The sequence below is a fragment of the Vidua macroura genome, chromosome 5 (genome assembly GCF_024509145.1).
Source record: "Vidua macroura isolate BioBank_ID:100142 chromosome 5, ASM2450914v1, whole genome shotgun sequence".
NCBI classification, from domain to species: Eukaryota; Metazoa; Chordata; class Aves; order Passeriformes; family Viduidae; genus Vidua; species Vidua macroura.
In genome coordinates this window covers 54055608-54080682 of record NC_071575.1, presented here as the reverse complement: position 1 = coordinate 54080682, position 25075 = coordinate 54055608, and the positions used below count along the sequence as shown (strand labels likewise).

General features: G+C 37.8%; 1 protein-coding gene across 1 annotated transcript in view; it reads right to left on the bottom strand.

The window, feature by feature from the left end:
- Window positions 1-2265: 2265 nt before the first annotated feature.
- TUBGCP6 (tubulin gamma complex associated protein 6) overlaps window positions 2266-25075 on the bottom strand; it is a 39923-nt gene continuing 17113 nt past the window's right edge. The window contains exons 21-45 of the mRNA XM_053977877.1: window positions 24130-24941; window positions 22464-22627; window positions 20889-21099; window positions 20198-20371; window positions 19299-19420; window positions 18903-18978; window positions 18339-18448; window positions 16458-16549; window positions 16200-16339; window positions 14663-14812; window positions 13939-14020; window positions 13773-13861; window positions 13483-13598; window positions 12703-12841; window positions 12500-12616; window positions 10950-12258; window positions 10468-10523; window positions 10023-10215; window positions 9588-9756; window positions 8152-8293; window positions 6992-7186; window positions 6604-6736; window positions 6153-6366; window positions 4896-5095; window positions 2266-3136 (exon numbers count right to left, since the gene is read on the bottom strand). Coding sequence (XP_053833852.1) covers window positions 3045-3136; window positions 4896-5095; window positions 6153-6366; window positions 6604-6736; window positions 6992-7186; window positions 8152-8293; window positions 9588-9756; window positions 10023-10215; window positions 10468-10523; window positions 10950-12258; window positions 12500-12616; window positions 12703-12841; window positions 13483-13598; window positions 13773-13861; window positions 13939-14020; window positions 14663-14812; window positions 16200-16339; window positions 16458-16549; window positions 18339-18448; window positions 18903-18978; window positions 19299-19420; window positions 20198-20371; window positions 20889-21099; window positions 22464-22627; window positions 24130-24941 — 5297 coding nt within the window. The 3' untranslated portion in view covers window positions 2266-3044. The remainder of the gene's footprint in view (window positions 3137-4895; window positions 5096-6152; window positions 6367-6603; window positions 6737-6991; window positions 7187-8151; window positions 8294-9587; window positions 9757-10022; window positions 10216-10467; window positions 10524-10949; window positions 12259-12499; window positions 12617-12702; window positions 12842-13482; window positions 13599-13772; window positions 13862-13938; window positions 14021-14662; window positions 14813-16199; window positions 16340-16457; window positions 16550-18338; window positions 18449-18902; window positions 18979-19298; window positions 19421-20197; window positions 20372-20888; window positions 21100-22463; window positions 22628-24129; window positions 24942-25075) is intronic.

Sequence of the window (25075 nt, the reverse complement as noted above, 5' to 3'; positions counted from 1 at the left end):
CAGCAAATGAACACAAGCTGTGTTACCTCCTAATCTTCTACAGTGGCCTCTCACACCTCCACAGATTTCCTAGAGCACAGTTCTAATCACTGACACTGCTGCTCCAACCCTTTTGGTGACTTAGGATGCTCTTTGCATTCATTCATTGGCTCCTCCATGAAAACATGAATTTAAAAGTTCGTCTTTCTTTAGTAACTTCACAAGTCCCTCTCAAGGTTCAGATTGTAAATTATTTTTCTTTTAGAACTCTCAGGCCTCCATTACCTCAGTTCTTGGAAAAACACTGTGAAATGTGGTCCCTGACTCAGAAACTAGCTTACAATTCCCTTGCAGGAAAACCATTTAAGGATGGCAAATTATAGCAGAGCCAAAGAAGCGGGGGAATGCAGAGTAAGTCACAAAAGCGTTCAGACGGGCACGGCTCGGCTCGGCTCGGCTCGGCGGGGCGGGCTCGTAGCCACACTTGTAGCTGTTCCTGGTGCTGAAGGAGGCGACGCTCCGCGGCAGGACAGGGCACGGCACGGCACGGCACGGCGCGGCTCCACGTGAATCCCCAGCTGGTCGCGGGCTGCGGCTCCGGGCCCGCCCGCCCGCCGTCGGCACCGCCCTCCCCGGCACACCCGCTCCGCCCGGGGCGCGGTGCCGGCAAACGCGTGCCGCGGGATTTCTGAGCCGAGGAAGCCAGTAAAGGCTGAGGCTGTGGGGGAGCGGGAGCGAGGAGGGGGACAAAGAGGGGGTCACCGGCGCGGGCCGGGTCTGTTTGATGAGGTCTCCCCCAGGGTGCGGAGCTTCCATCTCCATCCCGCCTTCCGCGGGCGGCGGAGTCGCGTCCCCTGCCACAGGATCGATGACACAGGACAAGATTCCCGACGCTCCTTGTCCCGTCCCCGGGTTTGGCTCGCAGCTCGGATCCCGGGTGGCGGAGTTCCCCTTTATCCCCCGACACCAGGGAGGTTTCGGCAGCGCGGAGCCAGGGCCATCCCGGAGGCTGAGGGACACAGGCGGGAGCGCCTCGCCGGAAGGCTCTGGAAGTTTGCTGCGCTCCTAAACGCTCTGCCCACCACACGACCGTCGCACAGGGATGCCCCACGCCGGGAGCGCCCGGGCCGGCCCCGCGGAGCCGCGGGAGCGCAGCCCCGGCGGGGCCGCAGCGCCCGCCCGGGAGCGCCCGCTCAGCCTCGGTGAGAAGGTTCCACCTCCAGGGCGCTGCCCGCAACTGCACCCGCGGCGCCGGCGCCGCACGGCTCGGCAGCAGGACGGGGCTCCAAACCCCAGGGGCACGATGGCCCCGTCAGGCTCCTGACATCAACCAGATCTTTTCCATCTTCCCATTTCACTCTAGTCTGAACTACTTTCCTTAAAAGGAACAACATTTTTCTTTGCTTCGCTCAGGGCTGTCTCACTTACTTAGAACATCATTGCTGGAAGGAGGAATTCCAAGAATGCTTAAATATGTCCAACCAGTGCTTCCATGATTATCTTTGTTGTGTGTTACTGCTTGTGTTTATGTTAAAGGTCTGCCCCAAGCAAACCACGGGACTTGGACAATGCTTGTTGGGTCCTTCCACAGTAACAGTGTAGGGCCAAGCAATAAGGTTCCAAACATCAGATACTGCTCCCAAAGACACTGGGTGGGAAGCGCAGTGCCTTCAGGACAAGACATCAGTCTGCACCAGAAGCCAAGCCTGCACATACACACCCAGTCCTGTAAATTCCTGAAGAACAAGTCAGATAAACAAACATGTCTCTGCCTCCCTGGCCAACAAAACAGCTCAGTCTGCAAGCCACTTGCTCTTCCATTCCCCTTTTCTGCAGAACAAAAGGCAGAGAGTTAATAAAATACAGCACAGATAAAGAAACAGCATAGAAGATGTAGGTTACAACTGTGCATTACCATGTTTTGACACTGACTTCAGAATCAGAGCAAAACATTCAGGTCAGCTTCACAGCTGGTATGTTCTGCCTCTAACAGTTATTTCTTCTTCAGAAAAAAATCATAAAACTATTTATACATCTTAAAATAATCTTATTCAACTGTCCATAGTAACATGCTAGTCAGGCCTGTAGCTTTAAATAATTGTCCCCTAATCAGACAATGAGCTCCTCATGAATATATCCACCTTTTAACCAACCATGACTTCATGATCTCAAAACAAAAGTATTTCAAGGCTGACTGCCTCTCAATAACGTTCTCGTAATATGACATTTAAAGTTCGATTGTCTCTTCTCACAATATAAAGGAAAAAAACAAAGCAGGAAAAGGAAAATTATGCAAATATAATCCTTTAGTTGAAAGCAATAGTTGGAATATATTGGGAATTATAGCTTTATTTTGCCTTAATGATGATGCATTTCTGTTTTAGGTGTTTTAAATAATCACCACAAAATAAGATGCATAGTTTAAATTAAAGATAGGAAACTAAGTTTGGCACAAGTGTTCCAACAATCACCAAGTGCTTGAATAGTCAAATACTGTATCTCCTAACAGACCACCCTGGCACATCATGTCCTCTTCCACTGTGACTAAGGGTCTTAAAGAAATTAGTTATATTTAGATTAAGAATTATTATCAGTTTGAAAATAAACCACATCAAATAACAGGTACTAATATCTGTGGGAACATTTGTACCTCATACCCATCTCTCAACAGTTTTAAAAAGTATCTGTTAATTTATTTCACATACATGTATTTACATTGAAGGAAATTCACACCACTGAAAATACAACATTTACACATTCACAGATATACAGCTTTGCTCTCTCTTCTGTGTTAAGACCAGGCACTCAGCTCTGCTATCTCTGCAATAATGACAATACTGATTTTTATCAGATCAAACAACTGGCAGGTTTAGTGGATTTCAAGCATCATCATGCTCTGTATATGGTGGTTATACTCTTCAAGCTTTTAGACAGCAGATTATTTCAGCTCATTTTATGAAGAAAAATGCCTCCTGTGTGGCATTTGCATAAGCTTCTGTAAACCATAAGCATATACATACAGTTTCTGTTTTACTGTGTTATCAGTGATCCTTACTCTATAGAGTTCAGTTATCCTTGTAGTAGTTATTAAAGTTAATTCGCAGCAGAAAGTCCTCCAAATGTGGTTGGTATCCTCTATTTACAAGCTTTGTTACCACTGGAAGAAAATTTAAAAAAATAAAGTAAGCTTCAACTAAGATTAATATTGTAAATTCATCCTTGACAGCATCTGTGCATTTTAATTAAAAAAAAAACAAAACATAATGCAGAACTCTGAGAACAAATGTATATTTTAACATAAGAAAAATCCAGTATTTCTTTCTGGAATTACAAAATATTTCAAATAAATGCAAAAGAAAGACTATGTGTCAGTTCTAAGTGAAAGTGCATTATTCTAACAAAGCATTTCCTTATCAAGTTGTTTTCATAGAAACAAAGAAATCACAGAATCTTTCACAACAAAGATGGTGCATTCCTATCACAATTTCAACTGACCAGGAAGCATGTTTAGGTCCTCAGGAGACCTCTGTGAAAGAAGCAGCTCTGCTGAAGTTTTCTTGGGTAAAGTCCATTGTGAGAGAGAAAACCAAATAGAAATTCCTAGGACAAACCCCTCACACTCTATGAATGAAAACACTGACTGCTCCAAACATTCTTAATTACAAAGGGAAAAAGCCAATAGAAGCTCCCTAAGCTCACAAACATCCCATGCACCAATATAAAGGAAATTGGCAAGCAGCAGCAGCATGCAAGGAAGAAGGGGAGGTGTATTATTAGAAGTTAGGGCCCGAGCCAAAGCCATTGAAGTCCAGACAACTTTGTATTGGCTTTCAATGGATTCTGGATCAACCCACTGTGTATTTTACAATACATGGTGACTGAAGGTACAAGTGGAGATGAACAAGGACATATTTGTTTTGTAGTGCTTAATAAAGAGGGTGTAAAAAACTGGGTCACTCATCAGATTTCCTTACGGAATGGTCTATTAATCTCTGTCCATGAAGCAACCATAGATCTCGTAGTATGGGCTTAGGTGGCTCCCACAGGTGTTCTGACTTCCTGTAGAATTTGGAAGCAGCCATTCTAACTCATCCTGAAATATCTGTTTTTGGTCCTTTGATACCATTTTTGGACACCCTTAAAGAATAAAAAGGGCAGCTCATTTCCTGAAGAATATAGCCTGAACTAAAAAATATTTTAGAAGAATAGATCTAAGAAAAGCAGTTGCACCTCCTTCAGGAATTCAAGATTTTCCAAGAAAAAGGAACCCAGATCCCACAAACCACCTTTATACTAGATGAAGGATAAGTAATGTACTAAAACACAATCAAGATCTGTAAGGCAAATGGAAGGTAACCATTTCAGCACATTATAGCCTAAGCTGACAGTGAGATGAAATTTTATCATGGTAAAGGAAAGAACATTTGGCTAATGATCCATGTAGTTGAAAAACTTGCCTGGAGCATGTGCCGGGAGGCTCTCTGAGCTTTAGTCCAACATGGGAATCAGAATTTCCAAATTGCATACCAGTGGCAAAACTCAACTATTGCATATATATCTAAAATTACTTCTGAGTGGTATCTATCTATCTCTCATTGCTGCCAATAAAAAGTTTCAGAACTCAATTCCAGAGAAAGGAAAAAAGGTATGCACACAAGTACAGCTAAATACCAAACACTTATTTTGTAAATCAGCAAAAACTTACAGTCAGTTTTGAAATATCTGTTAGATTTCTTGTGTGGACATCTTAACTGATGTATATGAAGATCTTGGCAAACCACAACAATGCAATTTTCATTTGGGAACTGTATTTCCAACACTCCCTAAGTATACAAATCTTCCTACTTTTACATTATACTACCAAAATATTCCAATTACCAGTTGACCTTCTATCTAGAATTTATGCAATTTCTTACCTTTGAATAAGAAATGGGAGTAATACTTGAAGGTATTGTATGACTGCTGCATCAGACCAAAGTTGGGATGAACAGCCATTTGCTTCCCTGCATCGAAGCTCCACGACTGAGAGATGAGCTGGCTGCGGAACTTCAAAATAAGGCTGAAGATGCTATGTATGATGTTCATCACAGGGGCTGCCTTCTCTGTCAACAGACCCCTAACAGAACAAAAACAACTTCAGAAATTAGTTCATGTAATATATTGGTTGTAAGACTACAAATACAAGGAGTGACAATCCTTTAGGTTAAAGATAATTGCTTAAAAAATCTCCAAGACTGCAGCCAACAAATTTTAAACGAAGTGCCTAAAACTAACACAGTTTACTTGCACTTCCAAGAAACTTACATTTGCCTTAGGGTATCTGATTTCTAGAATGACACCTGCCTTTGCAAAAGAGATGCAACAACATGCTCTGAGTTTCCTTAAACTTTAATCTCCTCTCATCCTACCACCTGCTATCCCAACAGCAGCTCTAGGGAAGTCTTTTCTGATTAACACTTGAAAATAGAGACATAAAAGGAAAGACTTCTCCTATTTATAATTTCTGTTCCTTATCATTGCACTCCATTTCACCACTTCATCATTTCAGTGTACACTCCTCAAGAAGAAATCAAAGTCTAGCTCCTTTTAGTCACACCACCCCTCTGCCTCACATACAGTAACGAAGGGGCTAAAAGTTTGTGATTCCTAAAAGACAGGTGTCTCTTGCACTGCTCATAAATCTAGACAGATCTTTTTGTCCTTTCCAAGTCCAGCCCTGATCACAGCACATGTATTAAAAGCACATACATTGTAGAGGAGATGCATTTTACATCCTTTAGCAAAAGCTTACTCTACTCATGGTGAATGAAACAGCAGTAATTTACAAAGGATGGAGTAAAAGAAAAAGAACTGTGGAATGTGTGCCCTCAGTTTAGGCCTCTTAGTTTAAAGCTGTCCTGAGTAGACTGGAAGTTTGCAGATGCATGGTGAACAGGAGTGGGAGGTAACTCAAGGAGTCCAGGGAAATGAAAAGGATAGATAGCTGAGAAAAAGTATCAAAGTATAGATAGACCTTGTAAGATGGCATGAAGTTTGTTTCTTACATAAGAACACTTTGATATGTAAAGACTACTTAATGTGTCACATAAACTCAATTTTGCACAAATACATTAGGCTAGGACTGGCCACTCCCTTAACATGCATTTGAAGTAAAAGTAAGTGTGTTAGCTTGCCTGAAGATTGCTTTGTTGAGGTATTCAGCATGTGTTCTGTGAATTTCTTCTAGGTTGCCCACAGAAGACAGTTTGTTTCCAAATTCACACCATGTAACATGAAGAATCTGATTAGCAATGTAACCTTGAATTACTTTCACAAAATGCTGCATCTCGTGTTTATACAGCTGGAGCTGTCGAAACTGAACGGAATTTGATGCACGACTCACTAAAGCTGAAAATAAAAGCAGAAATACATTATCAGCCACAGAGACCATCTAAAAAGTCAGAATTTTTTAAGGAATGAAGATTTTTATTAGTAGAGTTTAATCCTGTTTAAAAGGCCTTCAGCACCCTCTGCTAGACAATTGCTTATATACAGTCATGTCAAACTTCAAAAGTTACAATTTTTAAAAAAAATTTTCCTTGGCATTTTAAACAGGATGCTCTCTCATTCACTAGTCATACTTACCAGTGCGCTTTAAGTGAAACCAAACATCCTTGAGAGTCCACACCATGTGCTTCAGCTGAAGTAAAAAGGAGAAAATCTTGTTGTATTTATTCATGCAGCTCTCAGTAATGACAATGTTCAGAGGCCAGTCAACCTACAAGAAATAACAGTGCTGATCATACTACATTTTCTGTTAGAAATTATTATTTAAAATACAAGTATTTCAACAAGTATTATGTATTTTACTAATGTAATGCAATGGTCAGGCTAAGTAAATCCTGTAGCTTCCATTACACATTATTCTACTCCATTCTTAGATACTGCATTCTTATTAACATGTTCACCTTACTACTGTACATAAGAGCCATGGCATAACTGCAGTATTCTACCTTGCTCCATGCCTTCTTACCTTGTACCTGAGCTCTAAGCAACTCAGAGCATCTGGTGCATTGGGCTTGAACATTTCTGGGAGATACTTGAGGGCAAAAGAAAGATTGGAAGCAAGCTGGGTGTCACCATGAAGACTGTACTGTAGTGCTTTGTTTAGGATAGAATTAAGAACCAGTGGATTCAGCAATTCACCAGGTGTCTGTCCTGATCCAAGCTAGGGGTAAAAAAAAAAAAAATCCTAATTACACCATATTAATAAAAAGTCTTGGCTCTTGAACACAAGTGAATTAAAGCACAATGGTAAAGTGGTGACTACCCTGCGTTGATTTACTTCTGCCATAGGGATGCATAAGAACAGCATAAGAAGCAACTTCTGAACTATTTTCTGTTCACAACATGAAGGGCAATCTCATACCTACACTGATTTATTTTCGTATGTCTGCCGTGGTTCAGGAGCTGCTACAAGTTCCTCCTGCAGGGAATAGGGTCTTTAGAAAGCCAGGGACCCAAAGAATTTATCTGACTTGAATGTCTCTATCTCATCACCTCAGCACTCTCAGAGGTTTACAAATAAAGCTATTCATCAAGTCTAAATCCCCAAGTGCTTTCCTAATTGGGTCTAAAGCATTTTCAAGACTCAGAGAAATGCATTAGCTCTCCTACAGCTGCCTATCTCCACGGGCAACCATCTATATCAACCCAGGCTATCTGTCCTACCTTGCTGTCTTCCCCATGAACACAGCAGTAAGTAATGAAATATTGTCTCATCAGACAGCCTAGCACTCTTTTCACATGGCTTCCCCTCTGCTCCCTATCTAAGAATATTTAAGGTAAGAGTAGGTAGCTTGCAACATAGGCCTTCCCACTGGACTTTAGCAAAATCCTCTTGCAGCCTTGCTGCCAGCAGACAGGAGGGGACAGCAGTAGTGCAGTAGTTTTCACAGGAAAGTGTGAAATACCCTTCCATGAGTGCTTATCTGTCCAAGATCTTTTTTCTCCATTCTTACAACATTAACAGAGTTCCTTGTTACAGACTTCTTGATAGAGTACAAAAGAGGAAAACTCCACAAGCCAGGATTCTAATTCACACCATTCCCTCATTCCCATCCAAATCAACTCAGAGGCATCAAGATAAAGCAGACAACCCAAACACTGGGGTTAAGACAACAAAGCAAATACCTTCTCAAACAACAGGTCACTGAGTGACTGAGCAAACTCCCCGTCTTCCATTAGCAAAAAGTGTCTCAATGCTTCAAAATGCTTCTCTACGTTCAGCTCCACAAAGTAGTAATCAACTATTGCTTTGTTCACAAGAGAAACACTAAGAATAAAACCACAGAAAAGGTATTATACTTACATGCAACTCCTTCCTTACTGTTAACATTCATTACCGTGGCTACATCAGATTAATGCTCCAGTACTTAACTCTGCTATCTAAGACGTTTATTCATATAGGCAAAAAACGTGAGACAAAAAATCTTCATCCATTATATACCAGAATTAAAACCTACCACTTCAGATAATTGGGCTCTGAGAAATACTGGGAAAGTATTTTAAGACTGGCTACATACAATGATCTTTAGAATATGCTGCTGGACCTGGATCAACATTTTATCAATAGCATTCTGATCTCTGTCACCTACACAAATTAAAAGACTATTAAATCCCCAGTAAGAATACACTAACTGAAAAAAATCTGACACCAGATATTAAGATCTGTAAGTCTAGTATCTAGATCTATACACAGTCTAGAGTACTGTGTAGGTATTCAACCTAGCTTTAAATAATTTAACTTGCCTGTCAGGGATAGGGTAATCTGGCAGCACAAAAACTCAGGCACAGTTTGGTAAATGTGTGAATCTGTACACAGATTGTTCTGGTAGCCAACCAGATGTTAAAATTAAGTTAGACAATAATATCTTTCTATATTTCACCAGACTTTGAGTATAGCATACTCAGAGCTAGCAGATGGTAACTTACAGGAATGCAGATTCTAAAAAAAGTATCTGTAAGTAATTGTTTTCATGACAAAAGCTAATCTTGCACAAAGTGATAAAACCTTTTATTTAAAATATTAATAGACATATTAATTAAACTGTCCAACATGTATGTGGTTTCCTTATATATCCCAATAGTAAAAAGAACAGCTTCTATTATACCTCAATACAGCCTTGAAGCTGGAGTTCCCATAGAAGCATGAAATATAGCCTGATCAATATGAGATTTCAAGTAATCGAAAGATTTTTTTTACTCCCTTAGCTTTCATCTTTCAAATATAAACTAGCACACATAAAGAATACACCTGCTTTTTAAAAGAACAATGAAACAAATGGTGTCAAAATCACTGCTGCATAATCTACAAGACTTTCCTCTGAGTGCTTATATTCCAAACAGACATCCAAATTTTTAATTTGCACATAAATGTCTAAGTTTATGTTACTATTTATCACACAGTTCTGAACATTTAATTAGTAATGGACCATTTATTGAATTACTTCTAGGACCTAAGAGCAAATTTAAGACATGTATGTGTAACTCCTGTCTCAAAATAGAATACAATATTAATTGCAAAATTAATTGCAAAATTAATTGCAAAATTCCTAACAAATACTCACTGAGATACAAGTGGAGCAGTAATAGAACGTTTCATCAGCACTGGCAGAGACAAGAGCTCACTCAGCTGTACAGCAGTTTCATCAGTTGCAGACTGCACCGCAGGATCCACAGGAAACGTGTACGATCTTGGTATCACGTGATGCAAGAGATGAGAAACTGGTGGTTCTGCTACATTTAAAAATATATGAACATTGTAAGTTATTATATTTAAGAAGCTTAATAACATGCTCCTATTAAACTCTGTATACAAACACCTCTAGGTTAGAAAATCGTAACATGTCAAAAAGTATTTCTCATCTTTGTGCCTTGGAGCAAATTGTTTGGCTACTGCAGTTCATAACATTGGTAATTTACTGGTAAGTCATAGCATTCACCTTTCTAGCTCAAATTTACCACATCTTATATTGATCTACAATTCCACCAGTTCTACTCACACATCAAATCATAACTATCTTGATACTTTTCAATACAATACTGATCAGATAAGGCTTTCAAATAAGCTTGTTCTTTCTTCCATGTATCTTCCTCTTTGCCTTCTCTCTCCTTAGTTGTGGGAGCATTAGCTTCAGAAGATAAAGTTTCTTGAGGCACAGTATCTTGAGAAATGGCCTTTTCAGGTTCTTCTCTCTAAAATTCATAAATGGACAAATTTTGTGAGAGATGCTGGCTTTGTCTGCTCAGGCTTAATGTGTTCCTACAGGTAACTGCCTAGCTGTTCCAAATGAAAAGAGAAGAGCCTACTCACCTGTGTGGTTCAGACATAAAAACAATATGATTTTACAGTGACTACTAGATTAAGAGAGAAATTTACTACCTTAACTACCAGTTCAATTCTTCAAAAGAAAATAAGTCCTCTCAACAACCACTTTTGCTTCTTACCTGTAAGCTCTGTGAGGGATCTGGAGAAGGGTCCTTGTTGACAACATCCGCAGTTACTGCAAATACAATTGAAGTCAGCATTTACTTAGACCTACTTATAATACTTGGTTCATATCTCAGACCTGCCCCTAAAGTTGTTCAAAATTCCTGTATAAACTATCACAGAAACAACCACACCAATAACAGTACCTCCCCATAGCCCCATCCCGGCAGTTTTATGCATGTTCTATACTTAAGGGCCCTAAAGGTCCTGTTTCACAAAGTTTCAGGCTAGAATTTTTTTAATGCTCTGTTTCTTGCATATAGGAGACAAGTCTAAGCTCAAATTTTTTCCTCTGAATTCTAGCACTATATGAAAAGTAATGCAAGGAATTAAGTGGAATAAGTAAGGAAGAAAGTACCCATTTAGAAAATAAACATTTGGAGTTACTTTCACAAGCCCTTAAACAAATGCTGACTGAGTAAACCTAATTTTATTTTACCTTCCTGTTTTTTTTCTATTGTATTTTCCTTTTTATCATCTTTAATATTAGCATCAGGAAAGTCTGTAACACTGTCAGATATCTGTGACTGTGGCAAAGTCTCTTCCTTAACTTGTGATGGTTTTGCTTCCTTTCTGCTCCCTTCAGCAGGAGGTAACTCTTCACTGTACAGAAGTGTCTGCACTGTAGAGTCGGATGAAGAACCCGAAATGGGTTTACGATGAGGTATGGGATCATTTTCTGTCAGTGGGGCCCACTTCCCTATTTGGATGCTTGACTGGGATGCGTGTCCAAACGGGCTCCAACGGGATTTCAAAGGCTCTGTATCAGAAACCAGCTCTCCGATTTTGATGTGTGACTGTGAAGCGTGCCCATGGATGTTCCAGCGAGGTCTGGCTGAGACCACCTCTGACACATTTTCACCGATCTTGATGTTGGCATCAGATGCATGACCATGGCTGCTCCATCGAGGCCTTGTAGGAGCTACATCTGACACATACTCTCCAATCTTAATATTGGCTTCTGAAGCATGACCATGGATGTTCCACCTGGGCCTTGAGGTCTCTATCTCTGAAGCATATTCCCCAATTTTAATATGAGCTTCAGAAACATGCCCATGAATATTCCATCGAGGTCGCCTAGACTCAACTTCAGAAGTATAGCTGCTGCTTTTTATATGGGAATCTGAAGAATGCCCGTAAGGACTTGAATGTGGCTGGTAAGTGTCCACTTGAGGTACATACTCTCCCACTCTAATGTTGGCATCAGATGCATGTCCATGAATATTCCACCGAGGCCTTCTGTCGTCCACATCAAATACATTTTCCCCAACTCTAACATGTCCCTGACAAGCTGCAGATGGTCTGAGAACTGTATTAAAATCATACTCGCTTTGCTGATGCAATGGTGCATTGTCTTCTTCTGGTGCTCCTCTCAAGACCGACTGACTTTCACTCACTTGCAAAGTCTCAGAAAGATCTGAGTTAATATTTTGGAATGCTTCATCTAGCAAAGATCCTTGCATCCTAATGGCAATAGACTGTTCATCTTGTGACTTTGACAAGAAATCTTCTATATTCACATTGGATTCAGGCAAGGACTCAGCACTGTATAGAGAACTGCATGCTTTCTCTGAATTTTGGAGATTGCTTTCAGATCCTTTTGCTTCAGGCTGAAAATGTTCATCAGCGTTATTTGCTGGCTCTGGCGCAGGCAGTGCTTTGTCAGCAGAAGCAGCACATCCCTGCTCAGGCTCAGATTCTTTTCTGCCAACTGTCTCATTAGAAGGCAGAGGTTTCACAAAAGATACCTAAAAAAGAAATAATTATTACACTGTATGGCTGGTCACATATCAACCTACTAATTAAGGTAGCACTTTATTACAGGATTTAAAATCTTCCAATTTTTTCTGATGTATTATAAATGATACCTACTCACCTTGCTGTTACAGTGAACCTTGTGTTTACTGAACTGAAATGAACCATGAAATTAAGTGCCTTTAGGGAAACCTGGAACAGCAACTTGAAGTTTATGTAAGAAAATAAACTCACTTGTGAAGGTGAATCTTTCTCAACAGGGTTTTTATCCAAAGCCAACTGGCACTGTTTATAAGGAATAATATCTAATTTTCTCCTGTAGTTTCCATCTGGAAGTTTTTCAAGCATTTCCTACAAGTAAAAAAAAAGAAAAAAGTCTTTAAGTATTAAGTATCAAATTTTCTAAATTACACTTCTTAAATCTTTTTAGGAGGTACCTCAATGCGTTTTTGATCTTCTAACAGAAACTTAAGACGGGCTGTTTCCAACTTGTGGCGCTGGATTTTCCATAATGTTCTTTGTTCCCTACGGGCTGCATCATCAGAAAGTTTGCTATAATGGTCAATTAATTCCTGCCTAAATAAAGGTTAAAAGAAATCTAAGTTACAAGCTGAGAAAGCTAAAGATTTTTGCACACTGATTTTCATCTTCTCACCTAAAGAATAAGACTTTTTAGCACTTCAGAACTGAGAACTGGTTCTTAAAATGTAGAAGCCACAGGCTTCAGTCACAGAGAATGAACAGGTGGAAAACACAGGACTGCAATTTTAGTCAACATGTATTTCTGTGTAACTATTTTTACTAGGTCATTCATTGGCTTAAGTAATATTAGAGGAAACAGAAGAAAGTGAAATATCAATCTAACTCCAACTGCTTTTTACTTCTGCTTTGACATACATGTGACCATTTTTGCTGTGAGCTCTGCTTTTACATTTTAAGACGCAGTCAAATTTTCTTTCTGAAATTTTGATTATAGCAAAACCCAGACTGGATAAGGTTGGCAAAAATGAGTGGGTCCCAGATTTTCTGGCCACTAACCTAACATTTGTAACAAAATTACTCATAGATTACCAAAATTCCTGACATCCATCTTCTAACCGCAAATATTATCCTTGTAAAACAATGTCTGCGAACTACTAGTACTGTGAATTTTAACATACAATTATTTTTTCCTGAGATCTTTATGATAGTTTTGAAGACAACTCAGATACATTTACCTTGCCTTTTTTTCCAGTTCTTCTTCTAAAGCCTTCAGTCTTTTTTCTCTCTCTCTGAGCTCCCGGGCATAGCTGAAATCATCATCAATCTCCTCCTGCTTTATCGCAAGACGACGCTGCATAAATATTTAACAGTTTTAAAAGCTATTCCCAACACCAGCTGTAACACACACATCTACAAGAAGTTCTTATTTGTACACCATGAGCTACTAATTCAACTTCAGTACAACATATCTATTCATTTATTTGCCTAAGAAATATAGTCTGCCTCTAGAAATGCAGAGAGATACCTCTTGGTCCTTTGCAAACTGTTCTTTCAGCTTCTGAAACTGTTCCCGTTTCTTTGCATCCAAAGCCATTCGTTCTGATATTTGCTTGTCTGTATTAAAATAAAGATACTGTTAGTTTACATTAACAAATCCACTAGAAAACACATTAGATGCCACTATAACTTACCACTAATGGCTTTTAGTACTTTGCTAGCAGTTTCCCGAGCATGAACAATTAATTCTTGTTTGGCTATTTCCATGCGCAAATCCTAAAAAAAAAAAAACAAAAAACAAAAAACAAAAAGCCAAGGTGGATTTTTTCCTATTATTTTAGACTTGAAATATACAGTTGCAAAGACAAATGCACATTGTATAATAGTTATTGATCAATTAATACAACAAAAAGATGAATAAAACAAGTAAGTAAATGCAAAATTTACAAACTAGAATTGGAAGTTATACTCCAGATTTTAAAACAAACCAAATCCATCTGACATATAAACTAAATTGATGGAATGTGAAGACCAGAAATCTCTTTGTGGTTAAAATGTTCTTAAAAAACAATTAGCTATGGAAATTACAAATAGTCTTATCTGGTTACTAATTAGCTTATCTCATTTGTTAAATTAGAATAAAAAAATCCTTTCAGTAGGAGGACAAATCTCCTAATGTAAAGAACTAAGATCCAAGTCTCTAACACTCATTTAATAGATGAAAAGGCCAAAAAATGTCAACACACCCACCACCTACACTTTTAAAAGCTATATTAAGTAATTTTATTTGCTGCAATTAAAACTGCAATTAACCCATGAAAAAATTCTGACTATAAATACAAATTCTTTAGAGGCTAAAACAAAAATGAAAATTGACTATTAAAAATAAATCAGTTATTTGTTCCTTTATTCATTTACCTTTTCCTCCTTGCTTATGGAACTGTATCGAGCAATTCTTTCCATTCGACCTACGTACACTGCACAGTCTCTCTCTATTTCTTTCAGTTCTTCAAGTGAAAAAATAACTGAAATCCGAGGAACAGGTATATCTGACCAACATATATAATGCTGAAAAATGAGAAATTTCCTTTTACATACATTTTTAAAAGTGTAAAATTTTATATTATGAATTCATATTATACAATTTTTAACTTAGTCATGCTTCAAGACACTGACATAAAGCTCCATACAGGATCTAAAGCTTTTTATTAGTATCATCTTTTGGCATTTATATAATTCAAAGTAGGAGACAAAGGTACAGCGGCCCAGAACTTGGATCACAGGTCAAATTCCCAGCGCTCTGTCTTTGCTGCTGAAAATTTAATACATACATTTATACAAATCACGTTCTAAATGTCTCTAATTTTCCTGTTCTGAATATCCAAATTAACTGAGCATGAGTAATTCAGTGCTGAATGCATTTTTCCTATCAAAAGTTAGGTTTTGCTCACTTACATCCAACACAGATCCCACTCAGTAGGAACTCTCTAAGACAGAACTAACACCCCTATGGGAGAGACCTCTGCACAAGACAAAACTCTCAAAACCACGGCCAGTGCACAACACAGAGAACCTATTCTTTTAACTATACCTGATCTTTCTACTCTGCCTCAACAATCCTAAATCTCTGAAGCTATTCTATTCAGTGCACAAAACAAATAACTGAGGGAAAAGCTAACTTGAAGGAAAAAGCCAAACGAGTGCACAAGCACACTCACACTGGATTCCCCTAGTCTAGTGGTGAAAGTCAGAAGATGGAAGCTCAGCGCTGTATTCCTGGGAATGTATTAGCTTAAGCAGAAGGGAAGACCCAGATCTTGAGGGCATTATCAAAAAGGGATGAAATGTGCCTGGCATTCTCAGACAGATGGAAGATGGTTGAACCTGGGTGCCATATGACCTGGGGGAAGATACTGTGTTAGTGATGCATAAAGCTGTAACTTATGGAAATGATGGCTGACACTTTTATAAGGAACCCAGTACTGCTGGCACACCTGAGTCAAGGACAAGAATCGTTCTGCAAAATACCAATAAATAGAATATTTAAGCACTTCTTGAAAATGCAGTGATACAGCTGAAAGGGTTATGCAGAACTGAGCCACGACCTGGTAAGTGAGGCAGCTTTAAACCAAAAAGGAGTAGTGCAAGAAGTGGAAGGCACTTGGCTGAATGTCTAAAACATTTCTGCTTTCAATACAAAGAAAAGAAATACAGCATTGTGCATTGTATACAACAAATCTGATGGTGTTAAAATGTGTATTTCTGCAGTAAGGTGGTAGCAAGTAGAGTGGATAATCAGCACACAAGTATCTGAGAGCAACTAATTGCCCTTCATGATCCTACTTATGTAATACCAAGTTTTGGTAAATGAGTGAACTTGCTAAAATCCTAGACTATTGCTCTAGAGAGACATGATTTCCTCAATGTAATAGGAAGGAAGCAATCCAAAACTTACCCTAGGACAGCACAATTTCAGCAAGTTTATAGTTTTCCCACATATGTATACATCATTAGCAATATGTTTAAGAAAGACAGGGACACAGTCTTCTACTTCTTTTGAAATCAAAACATAACCGTGAGTCCAGTAATGTTTATCTATGTAACAAAAAGATGGAAGTATGTATTTTAGTTATTTAATTAGCAGCACAAATTATATAAATTATATACAAATTTAATTTATATAAATTAGAAATTCTCCATATATATACCGTACCTCTGAAACAAAGATAATCTTCATTCACCTGAATCATAAATTCTCCATAAACATCTCTGAATACACCACTGTATACCCAATCATAGATAAATCTGAAAAAAAAAAATGTACAATATTGAAAATCAATCCTCTTGCATTCTCTCCTTTATTATAACCAAGGAATCAGTATGCTTTTTAAAATCCCAAAAGACACAAGGTATAGGCAGGATCAAAAAGCCATCAATTAAGTGCTGTGACAGTGACATTTAAATGTACAGGAGATTGTGGCTCTACACTTTTCTTAAACTATTTTTAATAGAATATTTCACCAATAATTCATTTAGATAAGGGAACAGTGCCTCAATTAAAACAATGGTTTTATTCCTGCATATCAATTTACTAAATATATATATAAAATGTATTGAAAACTTTGCAGCACATGAAGGGCACAGCAAGAGAAAAGCAAAAAGGATTTGTTTTAAACAGAGGTAATTTTAGCAGGGAGAAACTAAAAGAGTATAAAACAAAGATGCAATACCAAGAACTTTTTCCCCAGACCCAGAGGCATTTTTAATATACATGCAGTGATAACAACTACTATTTTGGCATATTTATTCATGCTTTTCCTTATTTTCTCTGTGTGAGCCAAACTTTTGAAGAAATAAAAAACCCACTATTTTTATACAATCTGAGGCTACAAATAAAAAGGCTCAGAGGCCCTGGAAGTTTTGGGGTTTTTTTAAATTTTTACTTAACACTGTACAATAAAGAGGAAGCATTTAACACAGCAACCACTGCTCAACTTCAAGGTTTTAAGTAAAAACTTAAGCACTTTTAAATTATTAAATCTGATGCTTCTATGATTTATTTGAGCAACAACTTGTATTAATTAATTTCTTTCAGGTTAATAAATGAGTAGGTAACACTTTTTGCAAATAACAGAAGCTTCTTCCAGGGTAGTCCTGATCATGTATAATTCATTCTTCAACAGATATCTGCAGCAAATTTAGGAATCAATGCAGCAATCAAGATTTTTTTTAGGTTCCATGTAATGCCCTTGGTATTTCAGAAATCCGAGTTCCTTCTATAAATAGCAGGGTAAGAGCTGTCAAGATATTTCAGTGAGGCTTCTGGTAAATCTGAAATTAAATTTCTCTGAAGATCATTTCATGTACAAGGAAGAAAACACAAGAAGGGTGGCCATGGGAGGAATATTAAATTTAGAGCATTTTGACAGACTTCTGTTTTCTCTTTTAAGTATTTTTACATCTATTATGTAACATTGCAAACTGATGATGGACCACAGCTGTAATTCCTGTAAATAGCTATTTAAAAAATTACCATCTCTTCAGATGTCTATAAACTAATAATTTTAAATTGATGAGCACTGCTTAACAAAACTGTTGCAAACCAAGGAACTCTACTTTTAATTACTCCTATTATCAGTTAGTTACATGTACTAAATGAAGAGTAGATATTTTATTAATTTTTGCTTACTAAAAAGCCCAAAACAAGAAGACAGTGGAAAAAAGCATGAATTTCCCCAGTTTGTACAATAAAAGAAACTTGTCAGTTTCCAGTTTCAGGATTTTAACTGAGGTATGGGGGGGGGAAAAAAAAAGTTTATCCAAGTCCTATATTCCAGTATGAATTTCCACGACCAGCAGCAAGAATTAAGTCTCATTTACATATATTTATTTACTGATCTAGCCACACTTAACCCCTTACATCATTACTGAGCTAAGAGTGACAGAACAGCAAAATTAACTAATATTATGTATATACAAACATGTATTTTTTTCTGAAAATATTAAAAGCCATTGTTAAACACGCAGAGTTAGTCACCAGATTACCAATTCATAATTTTTAAACTCAAGTATGCAGAGAACAGTATGGACACACCTTGTGTATGGTTCACAGCTTGTCTTCAACAAAGACAGAAGAACTGGATAATGCTCATTGCTACAATTGTTGAGAGCCTCTTTGTAGAGATATGAAAGCAATTTAACACCCTAAAAAATGAAAAATATTTTAACATTAGGCAACACACTTCACAACAACTTTAATAACAAAAATACATGGCTTGACATATTTCACTAGACACAGAAGGCAGGATTCATCTCATTTCCTCCATCTATTTGCAGTTAAGATCACTTTACATGAGCAAGTTACTTCAAGCTCACTTTATCATCTCTAGAGTGAGACAGGTATGTTTAGAGTTGGATTCACATGACTAGAAGGCTTCTTTTGAGCCCTTTGTTTGTTTTAGGAATTGAAAACCCTGGACAAATTTCCAAATGCTTAAGTATCTGGAGAAAAGACTATAGTGCTTTAACTGGAGGTCCAGGATCATAGCTTTGCAAGCAGAGAGACCAACACTAAGTATTTAATGCAAAATCCAACATACTGGGGAGAATGTTAATATTGCAACCCAAAACACACATAAAAATATCAAACAAAAGTCACCGTAGGAAATGAAGCACCAGCTCCACCACTGATCCCCAGTGCCGTCGTTCCTATGCCACACAGCTCAGCTAAATACCTAAAAAGCAGTATTAAAACATATATAAAAATTTCAACCAGGAGTCTCCAAGATCAGTGATGAACTTTGCTGAATTTGAATATTGTACAACAATCACACTGTATCTGCTGAATGATAACAGGGATAACAAAGAAACTGAGTATAAAGACCTTGTATGTTTTCCCTAGAATAGTCTGGATATAAAAAAAAATAAATCTGTAAAACAGAGGAAAAATACTGATAGACTAAATAACAATGCCCATGTAATATGGTCTTTTTTAGTGAAGAGATTGCATTTTTTCTGCTATGAAAAGCTTAAACATTTAATACCATTCTCTTACCTTAGCTGACGACCTAATTTTCTGAATAGAAAGCTGATTGTTAGCAGACTTAAAGTAGGAGGTGTTGACAAAACACAGGCTCGGTAATATTGAAGATACTTTCTTAGTCCACTTGTGAATGCCTGGTATGAGCAGAAAATATTTGAAGTCTTACTGTGAAAGCTGTTAACAGTCTATCACAATTGCATCACCATGAAAACAAACCTTTTAGTAAAATAAATGGCATATGCATACGAAAACTTTATCTTACAAAGAGACCTTCTTAACAGAAATTGAGTAACATTGCTGTAAATCAAATATTCAGAATGAATACATTTTCATAACTAATCCTTATCCATATCTTAATTCTATGCATTAGGAAGAGATTAAATCACCAAATATTACAGAGTACACATGCAGCTCAACATAATATTCACAGGACTGACATGGAAAATTTGCACTTAATTTTGAACCAAGGAAAAGTAATTAAAGCTATTCAATACAATATTTTTCTAACTCAGGTTTTATTAAAAAAAAAAGCATATATATATATACACAGTGTACTAAAGAAGACCTTGTATTTTTGTCTTATACATCTTTCTGTACAAATATGTAATGTTTTCAAAGCATTTAAAAATTATAATTCTTTAGTCCACAACAGAACAATATGACTAAACAAATCACGCTTTGGGCAACAAAGACATTTTACTGCATGTTTCAGTGCAAGCAAGGCCTCAGCATAGAGCTGTGATTCACATACAGCAGCACTGCTCCTTGGTGACCTGGGATGGAGCATTACACTAAAAATACTCTGCAGTTTTGCATAATGCAGAAATTCCAGCTTTATATGAAATCAATCACCTTCTCCACCTCAGATAATTGGTCCATTAAATCTAATTGATTTACTGCCATTGTTTTACCTGAAACACAAGTCCTTTGCTGTATGAGGAATCCAAAACTGGCTGAAGAGAAAATCGACTTAGCCGCATGTAATAGGTTCCATACTCTGCAACTTCCGAGAGCAGGTTATGCATTGTCTCTGGTGATGTTCCAGATACATACACCCCCTCCTTTATCACAAATGACTGAGCAGCCTAAAAGGATATAGGGAGAAAAAAATAAAAAGGTAGATTCAACTATTTCAGAGCTGTATTCTGATTTAAAACAGCAAACACACACAAAAATAATAGGAGACAAATTCTCAGTTTAGATACTCAGGTGACTGAGACTATATAGCTAGGACAGTGAGATAAACACTAAATGTTAGCAAAATTGTAGGAGTATGAATGATGCCTTCAAACACATAGAATAAGACTCTTTATCTAATTCCTTAAAGAAAATCCAATCTACAAAATTATTCACACATCTGTTTTCAAGTACTTATAAACCTATTTTCCCTTTAGAGAATTACAAATACTCTTAGCCTATTCCAGTAACATAATTACTGCAACATATAAATACTGCCCTGTTGCCATTAGGGAACATTCAACTTCTTAACACTAGTCACAACTGCAAGATCTTAGCAGAAATAAATGTATTGAAGAGGAAACCTCTATGAAGGAAAAAACAAAAAAGATTTGACTAGGAACGGCAGATAAAAATCTTCCCTACCTGATTGAGTGAAAATGTAGTGGATACCACACCAATGAGGACATTCAAGACATCCTTAACCAGTTCAGGTTCTTTCACTAGCACAAGCTGAGGGAGCTGAAGTACAGTATTAGTAAACAGTTGCAATTCTCCTTCTCGAAGTTTATAAAATTTGTCAAAAGCTTCTCTCCCAGCTTCAGTAAGATACGGTTCCTCTTTTTTACCAGGTGGGCTGTGTCAGAGTAAACACAACATTACATGGTCATTATGTGAAAATACAAAGGAAATATATCTCATACGGGAAGAAAAAGGCATTTCAGAGTTTTGCAGACAGAATTCCTCACAGAAAAGTTACAAGTAACATACTTGTAATATATATTTTTAAGGGAATATGCATTCAGTCAATAGCTCAAACTCAGTGCACAGAACAAATATCTAGATAATTTGAACATCAGTTCAGAGACAGAATCCTTGACAGAGAACTACTAGCTGCTTTTATGGCCTTCCCTGATGCAGTTTTCACACTAGGAAAACAAGGCCAATATATGCCGTATTTCCATGCTTCATTTAATGCTAAAATTCAAATAAGTTAAAGAGCAATATGCTCAAAGTGCGAGAATGAACTTCTTTTAACACATTTTACCTCTCTGCAGTGAAGATTACTATCCCCTCCAAAACAATTTCTATTTCCAATTATTCCAAAAACTCTGAATTCCAGTAGCAGGTGTTACACAAAATCTGTCAGGCATATGGTCTATATATGACTCTTAAGAGTCTAAATAGCAGCAAGAAAAACTATCGTGTTCAAGGGAAAAAACTCAAGTGGGCTACAGCAGCTTTGAAAAATCAGAACAGGGAACTTCTGAGTTTCTGAGCTTCTAAGGCTCAGAGATGAAAAGACAATGCTTAACAATGCAATAGAACACCACTAGATTATTATTTAAAATCACAGAAAACATACAGAGCAAAGCTTCTCCAAGAATCAGGCACATTACTGTCCATCTGAAATGTCAGGATACCTGCCATACCTGCCTTTTCTTTTACCTTCCATTTTAGGGGAGCCAGAAACCCTTAACAGGACTGCAGAGAGCTTTCTCTCAGGAGATGCATCTTCTACTCAAGAGCCAAAAGAACTACAAGTCTAACTAAACCACCAAGAAATTTGTTATAATTTTCTGGTTTGTCTACAGGATGGGGAAAGGAGATAGTTGTTTAGGTCTTCTACTGCTCTACAATTACCACTTTCTCTTTTGAAACTGAATCATTTTAGACTGAGACAAATTGCATAGCATATAAGAAGTCAAAACAGTTAGAAAAATGCTGCACTTCACACAAACAGCGTTTTCCTAATCCCTTTGTTTTTTGACAAAGATGTTTTTATCTCTTCCTATGAAACTGTTGCACTCTAAGAACCAGTTTTTTGAAATCACACAAGCTTTATTCCTTTATCGTTATTAATGCTGTGTATTGAAATCTGTGAATTAAACATGCTCATTTCACTATTTATAGTGAGGTCACGTGGAACTAAGATGCAATGAACCTTCACACATTTGCATATGGTGCATAGTAAGTTTACCAGTAAGATCAGACACATACTACCCAATTCTTTCCCAACATCTTCGTTTGCTGGGCCCATATGTAAGCACTGCATCCCACAAGTCTATGTCTGGAGTCATGCTTGGCTCTGACTGAGAATCAGGAGTCAGATTGGATGCTGACTGGAATCCCTCATCTTCTGACTGGTCTATACTTTGGGGAACCTGTCAGAAAGAGTTCAAATGTCAGACATTAAAACAATTTACTGAAGATACATTTATTAATGAAAAAGATGTTTTGCTATCATTCGTGAACAAACGACTCTACGTGACCCAATCTCTGTCACCTACCCTTCCTTTATATTAAGTTTTTATTGTAAGCACTCTTTTAATTTGCTAAGCCTCTATAAGTATTAATGCCTATACATAAAAGACAAATCACCTTCAAAATAATATACCATGCTTGTTGGTGTTAAATTTTAAACTTTCTTTAAAGTTTAAAGCAAGCATCTAGTTCTACAAATGGAGAATCTCTGGTATGGACATTCAGTAATATGTAGCATTAATACAATCATACTGCTCTAGCATTTGTTCCAGGCAAATATCCAGGCCACAAATCTTCAAATTTGTAAACATTTTGTTAACTATGACTAACATAGCTTGTTGCTTAATTCATATGCAGAAAATCTGTAAATGTCCAAACAGTGTATATGCCACATCCTCAACTCCCACTCAACAGGAGCCATATGTGCAGAATTGTCCTCAATATTAATAAAAGACAATCACACCCATGTAAAAAGCAGCATATTCCTCAAGAAATTGCAAATTTTCCAGTCTGATGGAAAGAGTTCAGCACTAGCTCAAAAAGGTTCTACCTCCTCTAGGTTACAAATTGCATCCACATGTGAGCACTGAATGGCACAGGGTTTTTATATTTAATGTGTTTGCCTTCAAGTTTCAATTCAGGAATGAATTAAAGGAATTGCAAGATCTATCCATATGTTAAGTAAAGGGGAAAATATGAGGATCTAAGGGTAGGCTATAAATAAGCCTACCCACACACAGTAAAAATGGAAAGAAAGAAGAAAAACTCTAGAAGTGTATCTAGTACTTCTACAAGAATAAGCCAGAAAAAAATAAACAGAACGGACAACGAAAGGGGGAAAAAGATACAGTAGAAACTGTACACACTGAAAAGATAATAGGACAATAGGAACTAGGCAATTCAATGGAAAAAAAAAAAAAAAAACAGAAAAAATGCTTTAAGATCTAACAAGCCAGGACAACAATACATCAAGTTAGGTAATGCAACGTGAACAGCAAAGCACATACATTTAAGACAGGGATGTCTAGGCAGTCAGTCTGAGCACTGACAAGAAAGCAACAATGCTGAGGAGTTCAACAGACAAAGCAGGCAAAAATGCAAGCAAAAGGTTGCTAGGGTGGGGAAGGTATGGATACAGCTGATGGCTTAAATTCATAAAGCCTGTGCCCACATGATGGGTTTTGACAAAGCTAAAGGGCAAGACCAAGGTTTTTGTTATCATATACATCTCCAAAAAGCTTATCTGGTTCTCTGCAAAGGAAAAGATCCCTGCTCGATCTTAAATTCCAGCGCTGTATGTTTCTATCACCAATTAAACTATTACCTACTTTTAAACTACAGTTTCAAAGTGACACATGAAAGCATGCATACACTCATTAGTCCAAAACAAATAGTACCATACTTTAATTGCAAGTCCAGACAAATCTGCATTGTCGGGCACTGGTGGTAAATCCAGCTTGATGTCCATATCATAGGTACGGCTGTGGACAAGAGCACCGAAGAGCGAGACACGCGTTTCTTTCTCAAACTTGTCCCCAGCAGGACAGCTCTGTGAGAACAGCCCTATGGCAGGGAGTCCAGTGCCAGGTGCAGCCTCCATTATCTGAAGTGTCTGTTGAATTGTGTCGTTGAACTGACATTCTTCGTTTGTTATCAGAGACTGTATGTCAGCTTCAAACACGCTTACATCATAATAATCATAGCCCTGGTATTTGACATTTCTCCCAACATATTTGTTGTTCAGAAAATAGTCCTTTTTTTGTGGTACAAGCTGAGGAGGACCTGTTCCAGCAAGCTGTACTAAGAGATCTAAGACAGAATTAACTTCAGTAAATGGTAAGCATTCAGCTGTTTCCAGTTCCTCCACAAGATTCTCCAGTCTATCTGCTTGAGCACCTAGGCCAGCGACTCTCAAGTTGAAAGACAGCATCAAAATTTTGTTCTTCACTGGGAGTCTGGAAATGTTGGATTGCAGCTTACGAGCCTCATCTTGAAAAAGGTTCATGAACAGGGCATTATAAGCAACCCTTTTCAAATTTTGCTTAGCCCTTCTCTTGCTAATTTTCTGCCTGCCTAAGTGAACCTTCCATGGCAAACCTGTCAAGTGTGCTTCACACAAGTCATTGAACAACTGTGTAATGCTCTCCATTTCAAATGAAACTGTCAGGTTTTGGCAGGTACAGTCTGGGTCTCTGATTTCATGGGAAGGAAGACCTGAAAATATCAGGAAAAGGAAGAAATTCATAAAGCGTATAAGAAATTGCTGAGTATGCTTTAACTTGAACTGAGACAGCCCAGAAGGAGAACTGACCACATACATATTTAGGACATGAGCTATAAAAAACCCA